The sequence below is a fragment of the Pomacea canaliculata genome, linkage group LG2 (genome assembly GCF_003073045.1).
Source record: "Pomacea canaliculata isolate SZHN2017 linkage group LG2, ASM307304v1, whole genome shotgun sequence".
Taxonomy (NCBI): domain Eukaryota; kingdom Metazoa; phylum Mollusca; class Gastropoda; order Architaenioglossa; family Ampullariidae; genus Pomacea; species Pomacea canaliculata.
The window spans coordinates 12553895-12576492 of record NC_037591.1 but is presented as its reverse complement, the minus strand read 5'-3'; the positions used below and the strand labels follow the sequence as shown (position 1 = coordinate 12576492).

The following is a 22598-nucleotide window of genomic DNA, read 5'->3' as shown; positions in this document are numbered from 1 at the left end:
GTATCATGCCCCTGTAGATCGAAGATGTGGAAAGTGAAGTTGATGAAGTAGCCAGGTTCGTCATTAGGTATCGGTATGAGATACGAACAGTTCATGTTGTCGATTTGACCTACCTTTCTGACTTTTGCTCTACTGTAGTCAAATGACTTTCTGTTAAGTCTGGCTTATTGGCATCTTGGTCTTTGAATGAATGATAACTGGCAGAATGACCACTGAATTAACAAAGAGAACCCCAGGAATTTTTTCTGTATTGTTTTTGTGTTTTTGATGCTTGAAGAGTCTGGCTTTGCCTAGGATATCGTGCTATAGAAGCTCAGATGATGATGATGATTGTTGCTGTTGTTGTTGTTATTGATATCATCATCATCATCATCATCATCATCATCATCATCATCATCATCATCATCATCATCATCATCATCATCATCATCATCATCATCAACATCAACAACAACAACAGCAACAACCTAAGGCACGAACACAGCGATTTCATCCCTTTCGAGAGGGCGCACTGCACAATACAGCGTTTGCTGTACATGGGTTTTAGATAATGTTTTTGATGCGAAGGAAAACTTTTGCTGGCATCATAGATATGAAATTTAATATTGATAGATACATCATTAACTTAATAAACTAAGATCTGTAAAGAAGAAACTTATCATAAAATAGTGGATAAAAAGGAAAGCTTTTAAATGTCAGAAAGTAGACGTGGAAACGAACTCTCTGTGACGAACCATACTGTAGCTTTTACTGTCAATTCATCTGTCATTTTCTTTAAAACGAGTTTCAGCCATTAATATCTCACTCTATTATCAAAAAAAAAAAACTGCTACCGGTAAAAGAGTATGCCTATATCAGAAATAACAAAGTAAACCAGATGTAATTAACAGGTAAGCGTTATTTTTAAAAATAAAACGACAGATTGTTATTGTCGAACTCATAAGACAGTTTCCACTCTTTCACTCTACAGTGACTCTTTCAAGAAATGTTCCACAACATTTTAAAAGTTTTTTTTTTCTCCACTCTACAGTCCCAGAAGAGCATAGAGGAATCAGTCAATACTTGTTCCCACTGCAACAAATCCCACAAAGTAACATTAAGCACGAACAAATGAAATAAACAGAAACGCTATAACTTTTAACTAAATCTCATAATAAGGTATTATAGCAAAACACTGCGTTGTGGATACGAGAGATAAACAAATAATAAACTGGAAATTGTATGTGATTGTGGTTTCTAATATCGAATTTAACATACTGAACATTATTTGATAAACACAAAAATATCACATCTTGGAGCCATCCCTAAGAGTTCTGTCTCTTTATTTTAATTCAAAATGTCACTAATTCCTGTGTACCTGTGTAGGACTATTACCTGAATGGATTTCTTAAGCTGTTGAAAGCAGTTGCACGAGCAAACAAGACTGGCTCTCCAAACTGCACAGAGTGAGCTTTGATCACTTTAAAGCACATGCAATAGGTCTCCCACAATTTTCTAAAACCTTTCCACTTTTATTAAGAAAAACCTTCAAAGAATATAATTATTTCAGATTGTGCGTGGATTTGGACATTGGCCTCAATTCAAAACTTAGCTAATTTACTTCATACATGTACTTATGTGTCGATATATGCTTTCACATTCTCAATCTTTCACATATATGATCGTGTACAAGAGAGAGAAAAGAGGGGGAGAAAATTGTGTGCGAACTGTTGTTTATTTGCTAGTGATACTCTACAACAGAAAATTATTGACAAACCGCGTTTCGTGGATATTGGCCATCGTTCGCAACTGGGTTTTGATTTGAAACTGAAAAAAAAAAAAAAAAAACACACACAAGGATGTTATTTACGAAAGAAGTAATGTTAGTTTCTACTTCTAGAAGATCTGGTGATGTCCGTCGTCTGGATTAATTCCCTTGCTACTCATGCAGCCCTGTCTATGAAGTTGTGAAAGCTCAGGTAGGGTTTGCTTTTTAAAATCTGAGTATGCTGTATACTGTCTTTATAACTTTGCAAAGTCTTAATATTAAGGTACACCTGACAATAAGCAAAACAACTAGTGTACAAGTGGACACTTACCAGTTCGCTTCCTCTTGTTCTTTTTCATGATCACAATCCCCATGGCCACCACAATGACGCCGAGGACCGCGGACAAGGAAGCAAGGAGGCCAACCACCAGACTCTGGTCAGCAGCTGTTGAAAGAGAAATCGCCATGAGTGGCTGCGGGATCTGACAGTAACTTCATGCATTATCCTCCATGTCCTTCGGAGGCTAGCGTGTGTTGAATTCAGCCAACAAACGGGAATAACAAATATGAACGCACAGCATTTTGCTGTAGAGAACAGTTTTAGAGGAGCCCAGCGAACACAATTTTCCCTTTAAAAAAAGAAACAGGCGTGAATACAAATCTCTCGTATATTTAAAGAAGCTAGCCAGCCTTCCTCAAAATTGTACTAATTCTTTTAATAAATAAACTTCCAAGATACTTTTAAAAGGTAGAAATATTAGCTCTTTTAGTGGTGGTAAAAATAAAGGAGGGCTCTTACATTAACCGCGGATAAATTCATTAGAGTTCAACAACACAATATGAAAAAATATGTTAAAGATTACACAAAGATCTACATAGCATTAAACGTTATAAAACCGATATCTCTTTTAAAAAGTTAACAGTTTCAGACATCAGTTTTATAAATGAATCAAAAGTTAGTGGCAGACAACTCCAGATATTGCACGTGATCTAGTATTTACTTAGTGTTTTACACTATCTAGTGTGTTTGCGTGATCTGGTGTGTTTTTACCAGGACATTTATTATTTCTTCAAACATGTACCAAAATGTGTTTGCATCATATAACGTAGGTAACAATGAAAAACTGAACTTACCATGGTCTTCAGATGGAACACTGGAATAATAGAATAAACCGTATTTTAAATAAACGGCACTTGAACAAGTTGGAATAAACTGCATTTCAATCAGTTATTACACAGTATTTTTAAAATACAAAAGACAAGGGTTACTTAAGCCATTATCTTCTTCTTCTATCAGAAAATGGTTTTGCATCAAAGGTACTTCGTATTTTTGTGACATGTTTTTAAAATAGCTGTCTCCACTGTCTCACCGGCACATGGGCTGGCCATTGTCAGCATGACAAAGCTGTTTCTCTGGACACTTGGAAATACTCGTGTAAATCTCACAGACTGAGTCGGCGTCCACTGTGGTCAGACAATGGTTGTTGTTTAAGGGAGTGAATAAGTAAATAAGTAAATAAGTCTTAATTCGAACAGAGACATACACATTTGCCCACATTTACTAGAAATGGTAAGTCTACACTCAGAAAAGCACTCATCTTACAGCAACCTGCAGGAGCTCAGTTCTACAGTTATCAACACAGCATCCCACAAAAGCAAGTCGCTCTGCCTCTCTATACAGAGAGGGAAGACAAGAGTGAAAGTTCGATTTACTTGCTTGGAGATAACCCAAATTTAGCAAAAAAAAGTAAGGTTTATACAATTATCATTATTTGGAAGATAATGGAGTGAATACCGAAAAGACATTTTTTGTACATCGGTCATGTGGTCTAAATATTGACCAAAACGAGTCATTGCCAGTACCTAAATACTACCCTAGAACAAGATGGGACTCACAGTTCTTTCCCAGTACCCTGACGATGACTGTGCCAGAAAGTTCCCCAATGGTGAGAGAGTTGGCACTGAGAGCGGCTAAGGCGTAGACTAGGAAGGACACTGCATACGGGTTACTTTTGTTATCAACAACTATGTCAGTGTCTATTATTAGACTGCCGAGTCTGCGATAGAATGAAAGAATTAAAACTGGTTCACTGCTCGCAGATATGTGATATCAAGTCAACCTGAAATATCGCTACATATATAAACGTATAAAATAATTAATGTACCAAAACTAAAGAAATAAATACAATATCATGGTTATTTGTAGTTAAGGTTTAATGTTTTCAAGCGGTGCATAAAGGTCATAACACAAAACATGACGATGACATACCTCAGTGCAGTAACATTCACTAGCCACAATCCAGGGACAGTTTTCTTGAGTTGATTGTAGAGCTGGGACATACGAGACTTATGTGAGAAGCCGTGTATGTATGAGCACACTCCCTCACACACACACACATGCATGCAAGCAACCATCAAAATGTAGTACACATACACATTCTTGAGAGGCTAGACACAAAATAAAGTACTAGTCAAAGACATACAAAGAAATACACATCAACCACAGCAGGAAATTATTGCATGAAGATATACTATGAGATCAAGTACTATGTAGGCAGTGATCTGGCCGTGATTATCAATCGTCACTTCCAGTACGCCTGAAACCTGTGGAACTCTGCTAGATGAGTTCCCTGAAACCTCTTGCAAGTGTCCAGAGCACTTAACGCCATTTCTCTAAAACCAAGAAAGATAATCTAATGATTTCACCTGTCTATGAGTCCTTCCACTAACAAACAGGCTAACAAATCAGGAAAACGCTGTCATTTCTCTGGTAAAAGGCGAGGGCTAGATAAAAAAAAAATATTATGCTGACTTATTCTACTACTCTCGCAACTGTCACTGTCACCCACACACACACACACGACACTGACAGTAACTCTGACATAATTTGTGAGTAACACTCACAACGTCCTCAGCCCGCCGTCTCCATCGGTCGTAAGCCGAGCTGTTGAACAGGTCCGAAGGAGGCACCGAGATATTAACTGTTATTTCTGTGGTCACTTTAGCTAGTTCTGTAAAGGAGTTTACACATATTACGGTAACTAGACATCAAATAAAATCTTCACAGCTGGGCCCCTAAAATATGATAGACTCTTCTACGTACTTTTAGTGAGCAGTGATGTGCTATACTGAGTTACTAGGTCTTACTAGCCCAGTCGGTCTCATTGGTCTGCTTGTGTTGCCTTCCTCTCTCTGCAAGGTATCAGGGAACATTCCTACCCAGACCACACTGTTTGAAGTTCTCTTTCCCTTTTCCTTCCAATTGCCCATCTTCAAAGCCCACATCTTTTAAAAATTATTTTGCATAATGAAAAATATTGTGCCCCCAAATCTTGAATACTTCATCCATTCACGTATGTCTTTTTTGTCATGGTGTTTTATGTTTGCTGACGCTTATTCTTATCGTATGGTTGACCGTTAATTCGTTTATAACCTGTCGGAACATTCACCTCGTACCCGCACGAGGAAATGTGCTTTACAAAATAATAATAATAACAACAACAATAACAACAACAATAACAACAACAATAACAACAACAACAATAACAACAAGAAAAAATATCAAGACAGGACTTACCAGAAGTGTCACATGTGTGTGGACTTGTCGCACTTAACTCGTATCCTTCGTCACAGTAACATTCATCTTTATTACATCCGCCATTTTGTGTAGGACAGTCCTTCCTTGAGCAGTCTGGAACATCTAGGCGTTTTGAACACAAATGAGTATAGCACACTCGGTCTAATAAACAGTGGGAACAAAATCACAATTCACTAAAGAGTAATAATAATAAAAATTTAAATGTCCCATGTACTTATAGATAAAGGAAAGTGTGTTCTTTGCATTCCTATATTGTTTGTCTAATCCTAACCAAAATGTGCAGGAATGCTTCTTTTGTTCAAAGAAACATCAAAGGCTGTGTTTGGTAGCTCAGCAGAGATTACAGGTACATGGGAAAATTATAAATAAAAAACCGCACATATAAACAACGACATCTATAATAACGGGACGTAACTCAACCACCAGCACTGTGGTCTCCCTTGGAAAAATTCTCAGGTGGAAAAAGTATTTCCAAAATGGAGATTACTGCTGGGAGAAAATCCTTTTTTTCTTCTCTTGTATTATTAACTAAGAAGAAGAAAATTATAAACTACCATCACTACCACAGGCAATACACAAACGAACAAGCAAGAGGGGAATATGAGCCACGCCAACTACAATATGCTGACCAGAAGTACTTTTGAGAAACATAGTGACACATATATTTGTATGTCTCCTGCTCAATCAAACTCGAGAGATGAAATCTTACCTGACTTCCAAAATGCTTTAAACCCTCTATCTGTGATTTCTCCATCTGTGACAAATCTGACGAACATGGTGTTTCCAGTCGACGTGACTTCCTGAGGAATTGTGTCACCACACACTCTGTACAAGACAGGAGCATTTGCATTGTTTCCATCCCGCACCTAAAGATATAAAACAGAGCCTATGAATAAATCATAAATTTATCGGGACAACAATTGTCAGTGCTTTAATGAACTATGTTAAAACACCTTCACATCGTTTTTAGCAGATTGATATAGTTGCTATGTAAATCTCTAGAGGTTCTGGAAAAAATGAATTTCCAAATTGTTATGAACTTGTGAATAATATATTAGTTCTTACTTCCAAAAGAGCATGTCAAAGAATAATACATTTGTAGTTTTTAAAGGACCAGTAATAAAAGTTTCAACAGATACCATCACACGCTAACCTCGAGCGAGTCTTTCTGACAAGACATGGAGGCCTGAAGACGAAAGTCAACGAAAGACAGTCTGATGATATCTCCTTTGTTACCGTTGATGATCCACTCGCACACTGCGTTATCTGGATACAGGTCCGGGTATCTAGGGGAGGTTACTTCATTGCTGGTCCCATTAAGTTGTCCTCCACAGTCCCTAAAGGCTGAGTTTTATGGACACAATGAAAGTATTCCGTGTCTGATGAATCTATTCTATATAATTTCATTGAAATTATTTTTCTTTTAAAAATTTGAAAAAATGACATGTAGAAGATGATATAAGTTTTGACACATGTAAAATCTGTAATATTTTGATCAGGTGTTGAGTCAGTTACTAAAACATTGAAAGAAACATGAGGAGCTGAAGAAAGTCTTATTCTATATCCGCTGTTAATTTAATAGAAGGAGGATTCCCATTTGCGAAAAGATATTATTTTTCAACAGTCTCATGGACTCTTTCTATTTATTCATAGCCTGCTAATAACCAAGTCAAATGCAATATTTTTATTTATTCTTATTTCCTTTAGCACCAAAAAGACTTGCTTTCAGAAAATTTTGCACTTATCATTAGTGTGTACGCATTTACCCAATTTTCTTTTCTTTTATTTCATCAGATATTACTGATTTGTGTATTTTAATTTATGATCTGAGCATAAGAACCTAATTTTAGTATAGTGTATAGCGACAGTGCTCATGAAAGGAAGATGTGAAGGTTCCAGAGCAGTTAGCATGTATTCTATGAGCAAGTAACTCATACGATTCCTTCTCTATATAGGAAAACCCGATGTACTCACCGTTTGATACTGAAGATGATACGTATGTTGCATTGAACCCTGTAGCATAATAATTATAGTGGGATGTGAAGATTAGAGTCAGCGCACTGCCAGATGATGTGATAGGTAATGGAGATACATAGCCACAGTACCTGTCAGTTGTGAAATAGTGTTATAATTATAACGCCAAGATATTAACGTGATATATTATTATGAATCAGATAATATTGATCAATTTGAGGTCAAATGATCAAGTCAACCCTCGTCAACTTTTGAACCCATGTAGTACCTGACATCACAAAAGTTGTGTCTTAACACTTACTTCCCAATCAAAGGTGAACTTGACGAAATTCCATCGTAGATCTGCAAGACACCCTCAGACCAACTCCGACAATTACTTCCATTATCGCTCGACAGGTAGTCTCCCAAGAAAAACGACTGGAAGGTGAGAGTGATGTTGTATCCAGCCTCGACTTGTATGGTCGTCGTACAGTTGATGTAACGAGGGAATGTCCCAGGATGATTAGGGCTGGCGATGAAACCTCTTTCTCCGACAATCAGAGTTTCTCCGCAATCTGAAAAAAATAGAAAATATAAATTTATTGAATAAAATTTTTTTTAACAAAATGAGCTTTATAATTTTGTCAGCGTTATAGAATTTTTAGGTCTTGAGAATTCCTAATATCAATAAATCAATATTCAATGCAACTATGTAAATACATTTATTAAAAGAAACCCTAGAAATATGGAGAGAGATCACACTTCACCGGCCATGTTTTGCTCGAAGGAAATGCTGAAGCCACCCATAGTTATAGACTCGTCAGTGACAAACTGTAGGAGGGTTGGAAAGTAGGTGGTGAGAGTTTGTGTTGGGCTTGTTCCACAGAACCGCTGAGCATTGGGAGGTACTATGTGTCCTCCAGGATTGTAGTATGGTACTTGTAGGACCTGCAGGATTTGTAGAAGAGAGTTTTGCATCATCATGAGCATTGCTCTACAAGTAATACTACACTTCTTTGAATTAAAATTAGTTGCTTTCATTCTCTTGTTATTTAAATTTGTTATTCTTTTCTCGTTCTCTTTCCTTTTAGTCTCTTCCAAACAGCTAACAGCAAGTAAACACTATTAGTTTCTTATGCTGCCAATAAGAGTCAAATGGCTTCGTTTGCTGCAAAGTTTTACCTGAAGGGAGCTAAAAGATAAGGCAACATATTTCTATTACATTTGAAAATAAAGTCAGGAAAAGATCTTAAATTAGTTTTACTTATGGATTAGTAAAGCATTGTTTATTATTTTCTGCTAGTATACTTTATTTTGATGCACTCTTACCATTGTGGTGTAAGGTTATACGCTTCATAGTAATTCACTATATCTGTTAACATCAACAATAAGCTTGTCCCAACAAGTAGTGACTTGGTAATGAGCGTCGGAATGCTAAATAGATGGCTCGAGATGGATACTAACAGTTCTAAATGAACATTTTAAAAGGGAATTAAAAGATTGTGCTTCACCTCTAAATAATCGTAAACACAAGATCCACTGGTATCAGGGCCCTGTAGATTGAAGTTGTGGAAAGTGAAGGTGATGAAGTAGCCAGGGATATTATTAGATATCTGTATGAGATACGAACAGTTCATATTGTTGTAGTAGTTGGCAGGGTACCTTGGCGACTCAATCCAGCCACTTGAAGCATCCAGTGTCTTATCGCATACTACAACAAAGATATGATGAGCAAAATCACGATAAAGAAAATTAAGTTCAACTCATAAAGACATTATACATCATACTTTTATACTTTTATATACACATTATACTTTAAGGTTAAATGCTAAAACTGACATTTCCAAATGGCGTTAATTTTAAATGCCAAATTTATTATTAATCAAATTACATTTCACCTTTTCTCCATGATGCATTGAAACCCCGTCCGGTGTCTTCCCAGTCGGAGACAAACCTCATCGTCAAAGTGTTGTTGACAGAATTTATTGGAGGTAAATAGTAGTTGTCATAGTGTCCGCATAGTAGATAGTTTGGCCCGGTATAACCACTCAGAGTTACACCTGTGAACTAAAGTAACACAAAGTAAGAAAGACAAACCATGTTTTCTTTTTGACAAACTTGGGTAATGGAATTTCAGAAAAGAGTTTTGAGAAAACTTCCCCAAAACTCTGGTGTATATTTGCGTAAAGTAAGTTATATGGAAATTTAATACCTAGTTTTTGTAATAAAAGCTCATAATACAGTCAATACGGCTTTTGTTTACTAGCAATTAAACTATGCAGCAACCCCACACCCATGACATGTTAGAAGAAATGCAAAAAACTCGCAGAAAACGTTTACTGAATATATCTACATATTCTAACAAGACGTATTGAAGGGAACAATTAAAGTAAGATTTTAAAGGCATTGATCAATTGTCTTGTCTCCATGTTATTGTGTGTATCTTGCTGTTCATGTTTTTTTTTTTCTTGACGTTTCCACGTGGTACTTCACTGAAGTTTCTTACCAGTAAAGAATCTTCCGTGCAGCGGTAGGAAGATACAATGTCGAGGTCATGTACTTCCACTCTAACACTGAATGTGTTTTCCACTGTGATTCTCCACTCGCACACTCGCAGGTTGTCGTAGTTTGTCGGGTAGTTTGGAGACGACACTACACCCTCGTCACCAGACAGGTTTCCTCCACAGTCTCGCAGAACTGGAAGGTACTTTTAGTTGTTCTCAAACATTTTATTTTGTAGCACAGTGAACTCCCAATCTTTAATATCTGATATGACAGTCTCCAAAAAGTGTTAACTATTATATAGTGTCATATATGTAATTATTTCTGGAAGCCAGCGAAGTTAGAATAAGGAGAGTCAGCTAAAGTGTTGTTTAAAAGAAGTTCTCAGTTAAGATTAATAAATACTTTTCCCCGTTTTTTGCAGGAGGTTCTGACACATGTATAACAATGTTATACGCCTTGTTGCGTTTTAATTTTTATAATTAATTATCGTATTAATTTGTTTATTATTTTAAGAATGCGGACCGTGTCTAATAAAATAGAAAAAAGGAGTAATCGACAAGCCAAAAATGTACAAGGAAATAACGAAAACAATGTAAGGAAAACGATTGATCCTCTCCTCCTTTGTTTTTTTTCCATAAAATTAAAAATTAGTGCAACTTTTAACTTAAGTTCACCACAGTTGAACTCACTGTCAGTGTCATTAAAAGACTTGTAACGAGCTGTAAAAGAAGCCCTGGTGAAACCAAAGTCCTCGCCGAGTGTCAGCACAACCACGAGACGCCGGGTCGTAGAAGTTACAAGGTGAGGGATGTCATAGTAGCCAGCTCTGAATACAGACAGAAATGTTTTGTAAACAGACACACACGCACACACACACACACACGCGCACACACACAAGCACACGCACACACTTCTTTTGAAATTTCAGTAAAATACAAACTGAAGAAGTAGGTTGTCTGATGTTTGTGATTCGTCGAAAATCTCCAGGTAACTTTGTGATGATTCATTACAGATATGTAAGTCGCTTTCGATGTGAAAGTCTCTAAAGACAAGCTGAATGACTTCGTCTTCGTTTGCTTCGATAGTCCAGGTGCAGATTCCATTTCTGTGGTATCCGTTGATACTTGGTGATGCATACGAGGTAAAGGTGATGTTCCCTTCCCCAGCGCTGACATTTGTTGAGCCGCACGTGACTAGAACAAAGAAGAGCAGGTATCTCACCAAGTTGTTTAAAACCTTTTCCTTAATGCTCAACAAAAAATAGCAGAAAAAGTCAATAAGAGAACACATAACAAACACAGTCTATGTAAAGTTTGCAACATGAAGATTGTCAGACACGGTTTATAACGGTATTAATAATTAAACCTTCATGTCTTTCAGTAGTCTACTTAGCAATATTTATGTATTCTTATGTTCGGATTAATTACAGTTCTGACCTGTGGAGTTGTAGGCCATGAAAGTTACTGACATATAAAAGTAGTTGCTGCTGTTGTCAGCGAGGTATTCGACGACGATGGTGTTGGTTGCTTCATCGACAGAAATGTCCCCGTAGCGATAACGTCTGCAAGAAAAAAGTGTATTTTTCTTCTCAGTGATACTGTCTACACATTTTACAATACTTATCGTAGACAAAAGTTTTATTTTTACTTCTTGGATTTGAAATTTTTATTCATTCTGTATTACCCTTTCTAAATGTGAATACATGTGAGAGGTCTTACGGAAAATAATATCAGGATGTTAAAATGTTTCAGAAACAGCTCACATTTTGTTTTATTGACACTGAATAAGGTGACAAACTTGTTTAACGCACGTGCAATGTGCTAAATTTGGTTAACTGTTGAACAAACTTTTACCTTGACCGTTTTATCTGCTGAATCATTGTGTCCAAAATAAAACGTACAGCAAGACATTTATGGTAATACTAACCCTTTACCTAAATCAAACACTAACACTTAAAGCTCTCTTCATCAATGGATGTCAACTTAACACGTAAAATAAAGCACACACACACTTATACCCCAAAAAACAGAAACGTCTGAATGAATAGAAACAAACCGTGTTTACCAAAGGAAAAAAAAGGTCCTTAAAAAATTGAGACCTTAGCATTCACACCAAAAGATATTCGCTTTTCTGTCTTGAAATGACAATGTCATAATTACAACTCACGGTGTGATCAAGGAACTTTCATTTTTGCTCGTTCCGTTGTAAATCTTGAGGAATCGATTCAAGCAGTCGTCGTCGTCGTAGCAACTGGTGTAGCCTAACATCATGATGGCCAGTCCTTTCTCTGCTGTGATTGTCCATTCACACCTTCTATCCCTTTGTGTGTAGTGGTTATAGTACAAGTAGTGTTGGCTGTTTTCTTGCAGACGGATGTCTGTATCTCCACAGTCTGCAGAGAACAGAACACACATGATCACTGCACCATTTTGTGAGTTGTAATATATTCTAGTGAACTTTATGATATAACTAGTGTTGTGAGGAGAAGCAAGTACATAAGGTTGTTTAAGGAAAGGGTTGTTTTTAAGTGGTTTTTTCTGTACTCTCCTTTTTTTGTGTAAACATGAACCTCGTGCTGATCGTTGTTTTGCCCGCAACTACAGTGGGGACACTTTTTAAACTCTCTTTGTATTTACTGAGCTCTCTGCTCACACGAGCCTACAGTGCTGATCAACTTTTAGTTCTGTACACATGCCTAATTCGCCTTTCTTATACTTGATAAAGAAAGCAATAGTTTTCTGATGATGTACCCGGCAATAGCATCTGCTATGAAGACCAGAAGTTCTCAATAACAATAGCCGCTCTAAAACAGAAAAGTTTTCATCATTATGTTTAAATTCATAAATTATGCAATAGTTTATGATGAAAACACTTTTTAACATGGACGTTTTCTTACAGAATAAATAATGTTGAGGTTGTTAGTTTTTTGAAATAATGTGTTAATAGGAACGGAATTTTCATTTTATCAAATATTGCTGACTGTAAGTGAATACTTTCAATTCATAAATATTGCAACTGTCTTTGATGAAAATAGTTAACACAGTTTCTTACAAAACAAAGAATGGTCTGCTGATTTAGTTTCGATAAATATTGTTTTAAGATACAATTAATTTATTTTATTACATCCTACAGATTATTCTCATATCCTTTTAATTCGATTAAAATACAAAATAAGTCTGCGTTCAGTGACCTGTCTAACGGGAGGAAGATTATCAAGGTAGCAGGATCGCTTGCCGGATAGTTTTCTATGACCAGGTAACTCACACGTAGGTGTGACTCTCAGGTAAACTGTCATTGTATGAGAACACTGTGTACTTACTGTGTAATAGTGAAGATGACATGTAGGTAGCGTTGAACCCAGTAGCATAATTGTTGTGGTTGGATGAGAAGATAAGAGTTAGTGCACTGCCGGATGATGTGATAGGTGGTGGAGACGAATAGCCACAGTACCTGTCGGTTAGGAAACAGTCAGATAATTCTGTAGTATCATCTTTTTAACATGTCAAATGGTAGAAATAAAGGTAATATTAATTAATTTGTTATGAACAGATCAAGATAACACTCGCCAATTGTTGATGCCATTCCGTCTATATGAACAACAATATAAACCATGACAATTGTCAGCAATGATTAGAATTCACTATAAAATGAATCAAGTTTTTTCAAAAATCCATATTTTGCAGACATTTCGATTTTAAATGAATTGTGATAAATTATCATTTGAATTGTCCACACACATAGTCAAACACGTTTTATTAAGACTTTCGGTTAAACCTGTTATCCCCTTTAAAGGTATGTGTCTAGTCGATCGTTTTTCAAAGTAGTTTGCATTTACTGGAGTTTTTAAAACACCGACATTACAAGACACGAGCTCATGTATGAGTGATTTTAAAACAGAAACTTGTGACTATAAACATACGTCCCAATCAAAGGTGATCCTGACGATGGTCCGTTGAAGATTTGCAAAACCCCTCCAGACCACCCCCAGCAATTATTTCCGCTGGACAGGAAGTTTCCCAAGAAAAACGACTGGAAGGTGAGAGTGATGTTTTGTCCAGCCTCGACTTGTATGGTCGTCGTACAGTTGATGTAAGGAGGGAATGTCCCAGGATGATTAGGGCTGACGACGAAACCTCTTTCTCCTACAAGCACACTTTGTCCGCACTCTGAGCACAACGGAGAACAAGTAAAAAATATAAAAATTAATAGCTTGCATTGAAATGTATTTATTTGTACTAATAGTTAGAAGCGAGGTCCGTAGTGCAGCCATGGTGGATAGTGACTATCGGTGATACTATGATAAAATTTAATAGGAATATTATCTTAGAAGTGGTAGTCTATAGCTCTTACCGCTGAATGAGGTCCATTTTTATATCGACACTTAATGTCTATTCATTACCAATCTGTTTTTTTGATGCCTTTTTTTCTTATGAGTGATGGCAAATTTTGTTACTATTACAATAAGTCGTTTTGAACTGATGATATGTTTTACATCTTCGTTTTAATCATCATGTAAACGCACTTACATAAATACAGCAAGTGTAAAATAGAAAACCAATACATAGAGAAATCCTATTTACCAGACATTTTCTGCTCGAAGGAAATGCTGAAGCCGCTCATAGTTATAGACTCGTCAGTGACAAACTGTAGGAGGGTTGGAAAGTAGGTGGTGAGAGTTTGTGTTGGGTTTGTTCCACAGAACCGCTGAGCATTGGGAGGTACTATGTGTCCTCCAGGACTGTAGTATGGTATTTGTAGGACCTGCAGGATTGGTAGAAGAGAGTTTTACATCATTGTGACCATCGTTGGACAAAAGAGGTCTATCATTTGATAAAATTGTTCCTTGTAGATTCTTTGTCTTGAACTCTTTCCTGTATCCCTTTCTCAATTTCATAAACTTATATATATATTTAGAGAGAAACATTGATATTAGCGGTAATTTTTCCATCTAAGTGTATCTGGAAGGTAATGTATGAAAATGGCTTGGGATATTATTTTTCAGCTTTAAATTCAATGCCTGCCTTAGGAAACGGATCTTAAGACTAAGGCGTTTTTTATAATTAGTAGGATACAATTTAATTCTTTTGATTACCTTTGATATTTGTGGTGGGACATTTTGACGGTTATGATTATTGACTAAACCTGACACCAACGGCTTTTTTTTGGGTTAGGTTGTTGTCGGAACGTGTGGTGTCGTTGGAAACAAGTTGTTAAGAGACGACTAAAAGACATGAATTAAAACTAGCTTGTTTACCTCCAAATAATCGTTAACACAGGATCCACTGGCATCAGGCCCCTGTAGATGGAAGTTGTGAAAAGTGAAGGCGATGAAGTAGCCAGGGTCGTTATTAGGTATCTGTATGAAATATGAACAGTTCATATTGTTGTAGTAGCTGTCTGGATACCTTGGGGACTCCATCCAGCCACTTGAAACATCCAGAGTCTGATCACATACTGTAACAGAAAAAAAGACCCTTACGGACAACATTTACATCGATCATTACAAAAAGATGTTATGCATCATACCCAACAATGAATTATAAGTAAATTTACCTTTTACTAGCAGGAGTTGGCACTACATTTTACTAATAATCCAAGATGAAAATTACTAATATGACTTTTCTTCGTCCACTAACAAAATATTAATATTTTATTGCATTAAAACAAAGGTTATTAAGCTGTAAGTTGTTAATAATCTAAGGTATTGTTTCGATTCAATAGACACAAATCCTTTAATAAACATTACGAACAGGTCATTGATAGTCAAATGCCGATATAATGTATAACAGCGATACAGACAAAATAAGATAGATAAAAGCTTGTGTACAGTCGAAGATAGGATTTAATTTATTTTTGTGTTTTAGCAAAACTGTTAAAAACTCATTTAAATTCTATTTTTTGTCTGTGTTACTACTTTTAGAGCACATTTGAATCTTAACAGACTGTTCAGAAATCACAACATATCTTCTGACATTTGCAAAGCTTACGTAGTGAGAAACAAACGAGATTATAGCAGAATTTCAAGCACGAATATCATTTACAGAAATGAATTTACATTCGTTATAAGAAGCATAAATAATGAAATATAACTGCATTTGACCTTTTCTCCACGATGCATTGAACCCCCGTCCAGTGTTTTGCCAGTCAGAGACAAACCTCATCGTCAGAGTGTTGTTTGCAGAATTTATCGGGGGTCCATTGTAATTGCTATTGTGTCCACACAGCCGGTAGTTTGACCCCATTGTGAGAGTCGGGAATACACCATTGAACTAGAATAATACACAGTAAGAAGGAAGAATCATGTTTTTGCATTGCAGAATTTAGCGGGGGTTCATAGTAGCTGTCATAGCGCGTGCACATAGCCAATAAATTGAATGACACGATTATTGACAGTAAAAGCCACATTTTAAAAGCTTCAATCGCTCGCCTGTCATTAAGTGTGTGTGATGTTCATATTGTATATTACTGTTCATATTTTGTTCTTGATGTGTCCAAGTGGGTTTTACCAGTAAAGCATCTTCCACGCAATAGGAGTACGATACAATGTGGAGGTCATGTACTTCTACCCTAACACTGAATGTGTTTTCCACTGTGATCCTCCACTCGCACACTCGCAGGTTGTCGTAGTTTTTCGGGAAGTTTGGAGACGACACGACACCCTCGTCACCAGACATATTTCCTCCACAGTCTCGCAGAACTAAAAATTAGTAGTTTTAACTTTTATCATATGTGTTAAGTACAGCACAAACTTACATGTCAACAAGAGAATTCTACAGATGTACACACATGGCTTTTGTTTGTGTGACAGATAATTAGCTTGTTGAAACATTTAAGGACTGAAACAATACACTTGCAACACTTTTTAAGCAGTAAATTATTATTTTCTTCCAGACCTGCTTTTTATGTTTTTCACATCACCATCACCATCATCATCATCATCATCATCATCATCATCATCATTATTGATATGCATGAAATGTTAAAATACTTTTTTCTTTTGCACGGAAAGAATACAATCATACACAAATTTTCCCATAGATCCTGGTTATGGATTAAAATATGATATATGAGATAAGCAAAATCTTACTCGTCGTATAATTAGAAGGTTTAGCAAGATTTTCTGTTCTTATAAACGTATAACGCTGTTATAAATATATGCCATATGTCTCTTTTCAAGCATATCATTACTTATCAATTGTATTACTTATCGTATTATGTACATAGACCGTGAGAAAAAAAGAATAAACGAGAAATAGAATGAAAACATTAAAAGAACAGACTTCTTATTGTTTCCATAGAATTTCTTTTTGAAAATTACATCAATACTTCATTAAGTTTAGTGTGTATCTTACTGTCAGTGTCATTAAAGGACTTGTAACGAGCTGTGAAAGAAGCCCTGGTGAAACCAAAGTCCTCGCCGAGTGTCAGCACAACCACGAGACGCCGGGTCGTAGAGGTTACAAGGTGAGGGATGTCATAGTAGCAAGCTCTGAGTACAGACGGAAATGTTTTGTCAACATGCACGCAAACAACATACGTACAGAGGCACTCATATATTTAAACTCACTAACACGAATACAGCAATACACATTTTGAGCAAAAATGTGACAATGTGTGTTTGTAATCATAACAATTAGTTTTTCTGTCGTTTGTACAGCCCCCGTCTTCCTGCTTTGTCTTTTTTTATCCTAATCATTTATGTCCTCACTTGCACTTTTCACAGCAGTTTGGTTTAATATTAAAAAGGTAGTTAGACTTACAAAGGTTTTAGGCAATAATTAAATTGCCAGATTTAAGAGTTAGTTGAAACAAATCGGTGTATTTCCGTAAAAATTTCATTTGAATACAAACTGAAGAAGTAGGTTGTCTGATGTTTGTGATTCGTCAAAAATCTCCAGGTAACTTTGTGATGACTCATTACAGATATGTAAGTCGCTTTCGATGTGAAAGTCTCTAAAGACAAGCTGAATGACTTGGTCTTCGTTTGCTTCGATAGTCCAGGTGCAGATTCCATTTCTGTGGTATCCGTAGATATTTAATGATGTATACGAGGTAAAGGTGATGTTCCCTTCCCCAGCGCTGACATTTGTTGAGCCGCAAGTGACTAAGAAAGAGAAGCAAGTATCTCAACAAGTTGTTTAAAACCTTTTCCTTAAGGCTCGACAAAAAATAGCAGAAAAAGTCAATAAAAGAACACATAACAAACACAGTCTATGAAAAGGTTGCAACTTGAAGATTGTCAGACACGGTTTATAACATTAATAATGAAACCTTCATGTGTTTCAGTCGTCTACTTAGCAATATTTATGTATTCTTATGTTTGGATTACTTACAGTTCTGACCTGTGGAGTTGTAGGCCATGAAAGTTACTGACATATAAAAATAGTAGCTGCTGTTGTCAGTGAGGTATTCGACGACGATGGCGTTGGTTGCTTCATCGACAGAAATCTCTCCGTTGTAGCGATAACGTCTTCAAGAAAAAAAGAGAATTTTTCTTCTCAGTAATACTCTCTACACATTTTACAATACTTATCGTAGACAAAAGTTTTAGTTTTTAGTTCTTGCATTTGAAAGTTTTATTCACTCTGTATTACCCTTTCTAAATGTGAATACATGTGAGAGGTCTTACGGAAAATAATATCAGGATGTTAAAATGTTTCAGGAACAGCTCACATTTTGTTTTATTGACACTGAATAAGGTGATAAACCTGTTTAAAAAACGTGCAATGTGCTAAATTTGGTTGACTGTTTAACAAACCTTTACCTTGACCGTTTTATCTGCTGAATCATTGTGTCCAAAATAAAACGTCCAGCAAGACATTTATGGTAATATTAACCCTTTACCTAAATTAAACACTAACACTTAAAGCTCTCTTCATCAATGGATGTCAACTTAACACGCAAAATGAAGCACACACACATATACCCTTAAAAGAGAAACGTGTGAATGAAAAGAAACAAACGGTCTTTACCAAAGAAAATAAAGTTCCATAAAAAATTGAGACCTTAGCCTTCCCTACAAAAGATATTCGCTTTTCTGTCTTGAAATGACAATGTCATAATTACAACTCACGGTGTGATCAAGGAACTTTCATTTTTGCTTGTTCCGTTGTAAATCTTGAGGAATCGATTGACGCAGTCGTCGTCGCAACTGATGTAACCCACCATCATGATGGCCAGTCCTTTCTCTGCTGTGATTGTCCATTCACACCTTCTATCCCTTTGTGAGTAATAGTCATAGTACAAGTAGTGTTGGCTGTTTTCTTGCAGACGGATGTCAGTATCTCCACAGTCTGCAGAGAACAGAACACACATGATCACTGCACCATTTTGTGAGTTGTGGTATATTCTACTGAACTTTATGATATAACTAGTGTTGTGAGGAGAAGCGGTACATAAGTCTGTTTAAGGAAAGGAACATTATTAAGTGTTTTTTTTCTGTACTCTCCAATTTTGTGTAAACACGAACCTCGTGGTGATCGTTGTATTGCCCGCAACTACAGTGGGGACACTTTTTAAACTCTCTTTGTATTTACTGAGCTCTCTGCTCACACGAGCCTACAGTGCTGATCAACTTTTAGTTCTGTACACATGCCTAATTCGCCTTTCTTATACTTGATAAAGAAAGCAATAGTTTTCTGATGATGTACCCGGCAATAGCATCTGCTATGAAGACCAGAAGTTCTCAATAAAAATAGCCGTTCTAAAACAAAAAAGTTTTCATCATTATGTTTAAATTCATAAATTATGTAATAGTTTATGATGAAAACACTTTTTAACATGGACGTTTTCTTACAGAATAAATAATGTTGAGGTTCTTAGTTTTTTGAAATAATGTGTTAATAGGAACGGAATTTTCATTTTATCAAATATTGCTGACTGTAAGTCAATACTTTCAATGCATAAATATTGCAACTGACTTTGATTAAAATAGTTAACACAGTTTCTTACAAAACAAAGAATGGTCTGCTGATTTAGTTTCAATAAATATTGTTTTAAGATACAATTAATTTATTTTATTACATACTACTGATTATTCTCATATCCTTTTAATTCGATTAAAATACAAAATAAGTCTGCGTTCAGTGACCTGTCTAACGGGAGGAAGATTATCAAGGTAGCAGGATCGCTTGCCGGATAGTTTTCTATGACCAGGTAACTCACACGTAGGTGTGACTCTCAGGTAAACTGTCATTGTATGAGAACACTGTGTACTTACTGTGTAATAGTGAAGATGACATGTAGGTAGCGTTGAACCCAGTAGCATAATTGTTGTGGTTGGATGAGAAGATAAGAGTTAGTGCACTGCCGGATGATGTGATAGGTGGTGGAGACGAATAGCCACAGTACCTGTCGGTTAGGAAACAGTCAGATAATTCTGTAGTATCATCTTTTTAACATGTCAAATGGTAGAAATAAAGGTAATATTAATTAATTTGTTATGAACAGATCAAGGTAACACTCGCCAATTGTTGATGCCATTCCGTGTATATGAACAACAATATAAACCATGACAATTGTCAGCAATGATGAGAATTCACTATAAAATGTTTGTCAAAAATCCATATTTTGCAGACATTTCGATTTTAAATGAATTGTGATAAATTATCATTTGAATTGTCCCCACACATAGTCAAACACGTTTTATTCAGACTTTCGGTTAGACCTGTTATCCCCTTTAAAGGTATGTATCTAGTCGATCGTTTTTCAAAGTAGTTTTTTGCATTTATTGAAGATTTCAAAGCACCGACACCACAAGACACAAGCTCATGTATGAGTGATTTTAAAACAGAAACTTGTGGCTCAAAACATACGTCCCAATCAAAGGCGATCCTGACGATGGTCCGTTGAAGATTTGCAAAACCCCTCCAGACCACCCCCAGCAACTATTTCCGCTGGACAGGAAGTTTCCCAAGAAAAACGACTGGAAGGTGAGAGTGATGTTGTGTCCAGCCTCGACTTGTATGGTCGTCGTACAGTTGATGTAGGGAGGGAATGTCCCAGGATGATTAGGACTGGCGACGAAACCTCTTTCTCCTACAAGCACACTTTGTCCGCACTCTGAGCACAACGGAGAACAAGTAAAAAATTTAAAAATTAATAGCTTGCATTGAAATGTATTTATTTGTACTAATAGTTAGAAGCGAGGTCTGTAGTGCAGCCTTGCTGGATGGTTACTATCGGTGATACTATGATAAAATTTAATAGGAATATTATCTTAGAAGTTGTAGTCTATAGCTCTTACCGCTGAATGAGGTCCATTTTTATATCGACACTTAATGTCTATTCATTACCAATCTGCTTTTTTTATGCGTTTTTTTCTTATGAGTGATGGCATATTTTGTTACCATTACAATAACTTGTTTTGAACTAATGATATGTTTTACATATTCATTTTAATCATCATGTAAATGCACTTACATAAATACAGCAAGTGTAAAATAGAAAACCAATACATAGAGAAATCCTATTTACCAGACATTTTCTGCTCGAAGGAAATGCTGAAGCCGCTCATAGTTATAGACTCGTCAGTGACAAACTGTAGGAGGGTTGGAAAGTAGGTGGTGAGAGTTTGTGTTGGGTTTGTTCCACAGAACCGCTGAGAATTGGGAGGTACTATGTGTCCTCCAGGATTGTAGTATGGTATTTGTAGGACCTGCATGATTGGTAGAAGAGAGTTTTACATCATTGTGACCATCGTTGGACAAAAGAGGTCTATCAATGGATAAAATATTGTTTCTTGTAGATTCTTTGTCTTGAACTCTTTCCTGTATCCCTTTCTCAATTTCAGAAACTTATATATATCTTTAGAGAGAAACATTGACATTGGCGGTAATTTTTCCATCTAAGTGTATCTGGAAGGTAATGTATGAAAATGGCTTGGGATATTATTTTTCAGCTTTAAATTGAATGCCTGCCTTAGAAAACGGATCTTAAGACTAAGGCGTTTTTTATAATTAGTAGGATACAATTTAATTCTTTTGATTACCTTTGTTTGATATTTGTGGTGGGACATTTTGACGGTTATGATTATTGACTAAACCTGACACCAACGGCTTTTTTTTGGGTTAGGTTGTTGTCGGGACGTGTGGTGTCGTTGGAAACAAGTTGTTAAGAGACGACTAACAGACATGAATTAAAACTAGGTTTTTTACCTCCAAATAATCGTAAATACAGGATCCACTAGCATCAGGCCCCTGTAGATGGAAGTTGTGAAAAGTGAAGGCGATGAAGTAGCCAGGGTCGTTATTAGGTATCTGTATGAAATATGAACAGTTCATATTGTTGTAGTAGCTGTCTGGATACCTTGGGGACTCAATCCAGCCACTTGAAACATCCAGAGTCTGATCACATACTGTAACAGAAAAAAAGACCCTTACGGACAACATTTACATCGATCATTACAAAAAGATGTTATGCATCATACCCAACAATGAATTATGAGTAAATTTACCTTTTACTAGCAGGAGTTGGCACTACATTTTACTAATAATCCAATATGAAAATTACTAATATGACTTTTCTTCGTCCACTAACAAAATATTAATATTTTATTGCATTAAAACAAAGGTTATTAAGCTGTAAGTTGTTAATAATCTAAGGTATTGTTTCGATTCAATAGACACAAATCCTTTAATAAACATTACGAACAGGTCATTGATAGTCAAATGCCGATATAATGTATAACAGCGATACAGACAAAATAAGATAGATAAAAGCTTGTGTACAGTCGAAGATAGGATTTAATTTATTTTTGTGTTTTAGCAAAACTGTTAAAAACTCATTTAAATTCTA

General features: G+C 36.2%; 1 protein-coding gene across 1 annotated transcript in view; it reads right to left on the bottom strand.

Annotated features, from left to right (window-relative positions):
- Positions 1–585: 585 nt before the first annotated feature.
- LOC112557259 (cubilin-like) overlaps positions 586–22598 on the bottom strand; it is a 31575-nt gene continuing 9562 nt past the window's right edge. Inside the window, exons 8-40 of the mRNA XM_025227007.1 lie at positions 20023–20153; positions 18877–19096; positions 18137–18273; positions 17655–17907; positions 17156–17292; positions 16310–16500; positions 15904–16072; positions 15058–15257; positions 14384–14564; positions 13723–13969; positions 13123–13253; positions 11970–12195; positions 11240–11364; positions 10744–10996; positions 10493–10629; positions 9805–9995; positions 9197–9365; positions 8810–9009; positions 8066–8246; positions 7621–7873; positions 7320–7450; positions 6499–6689; positions 6055–6211; positions 5325–5447; positions 4652–4758; positions 4017–4078; positions 3644–3804; positions 3118–3211; positions 2882–2901; positions 2079–2192; positions 1757–1806; positions 1375–1436; positions 586–1071 (exon numbers count right to left, since the gene is read on the bottom strand). Of these exons, the coding sequence (XP_025082792.1) occupies positions 1056–1071; positions 1375–1436; positions 1757–1806; positions 2079–2192; positions 2882–2901; positions 3118–3211; positions 3644–3804; positions 4017–4078; positions 4652–4758; positions 5325–5447; positions 6055–6211; positions 6499–6689; positions 7320–7450; positions 7621–7873; positions 8066–8246; positions 8810–9009; positions 9197–9365; positions 9805–9995; positions 10493–10629; positions 10744–10996; positions 11240–11364; positions 11970–12195; positions 13123–13253; positions 13723–13969; positions 14384–14564; positions 15058–15257; positions 15904–16072; positions 16310–16500; positions 17156–17292; positions 17655–17907; positions 18137–18273; positions 18877–19096; positions 20023–20153 (5020 nt within the window). The 3' untranslated portion in view covers positions 586–1055. The remainder of the gene's footprint in view (positions 1072–1374; positions 1437–1756; positions 1807–2078; positions 2193–2881; positions 2902–3117; positions 3212–3643; positions 3805–4016; positions 4079–4651; positions 4759–5324; positions 5448–6054; positions 6212–6498; positions 6690–7319; positions 7451–7620; positions 7874–8065; positions 8247–8809; positions 9010–9196; positions 9366–9804; positions 9996–10492; positions 10630–10743; positions 10997–11239; positions 11365–11969; positions 12196–13122; positions 13254–13722; positions 13970–14383; positions 14565–15057; positions 15258–15903; positions 16073–16309; positions 16501–17155; positions 17293–17654; positions 17908–18136; positions 18274–18876; positions 19097–20022; positions 20154–22598) is intronic.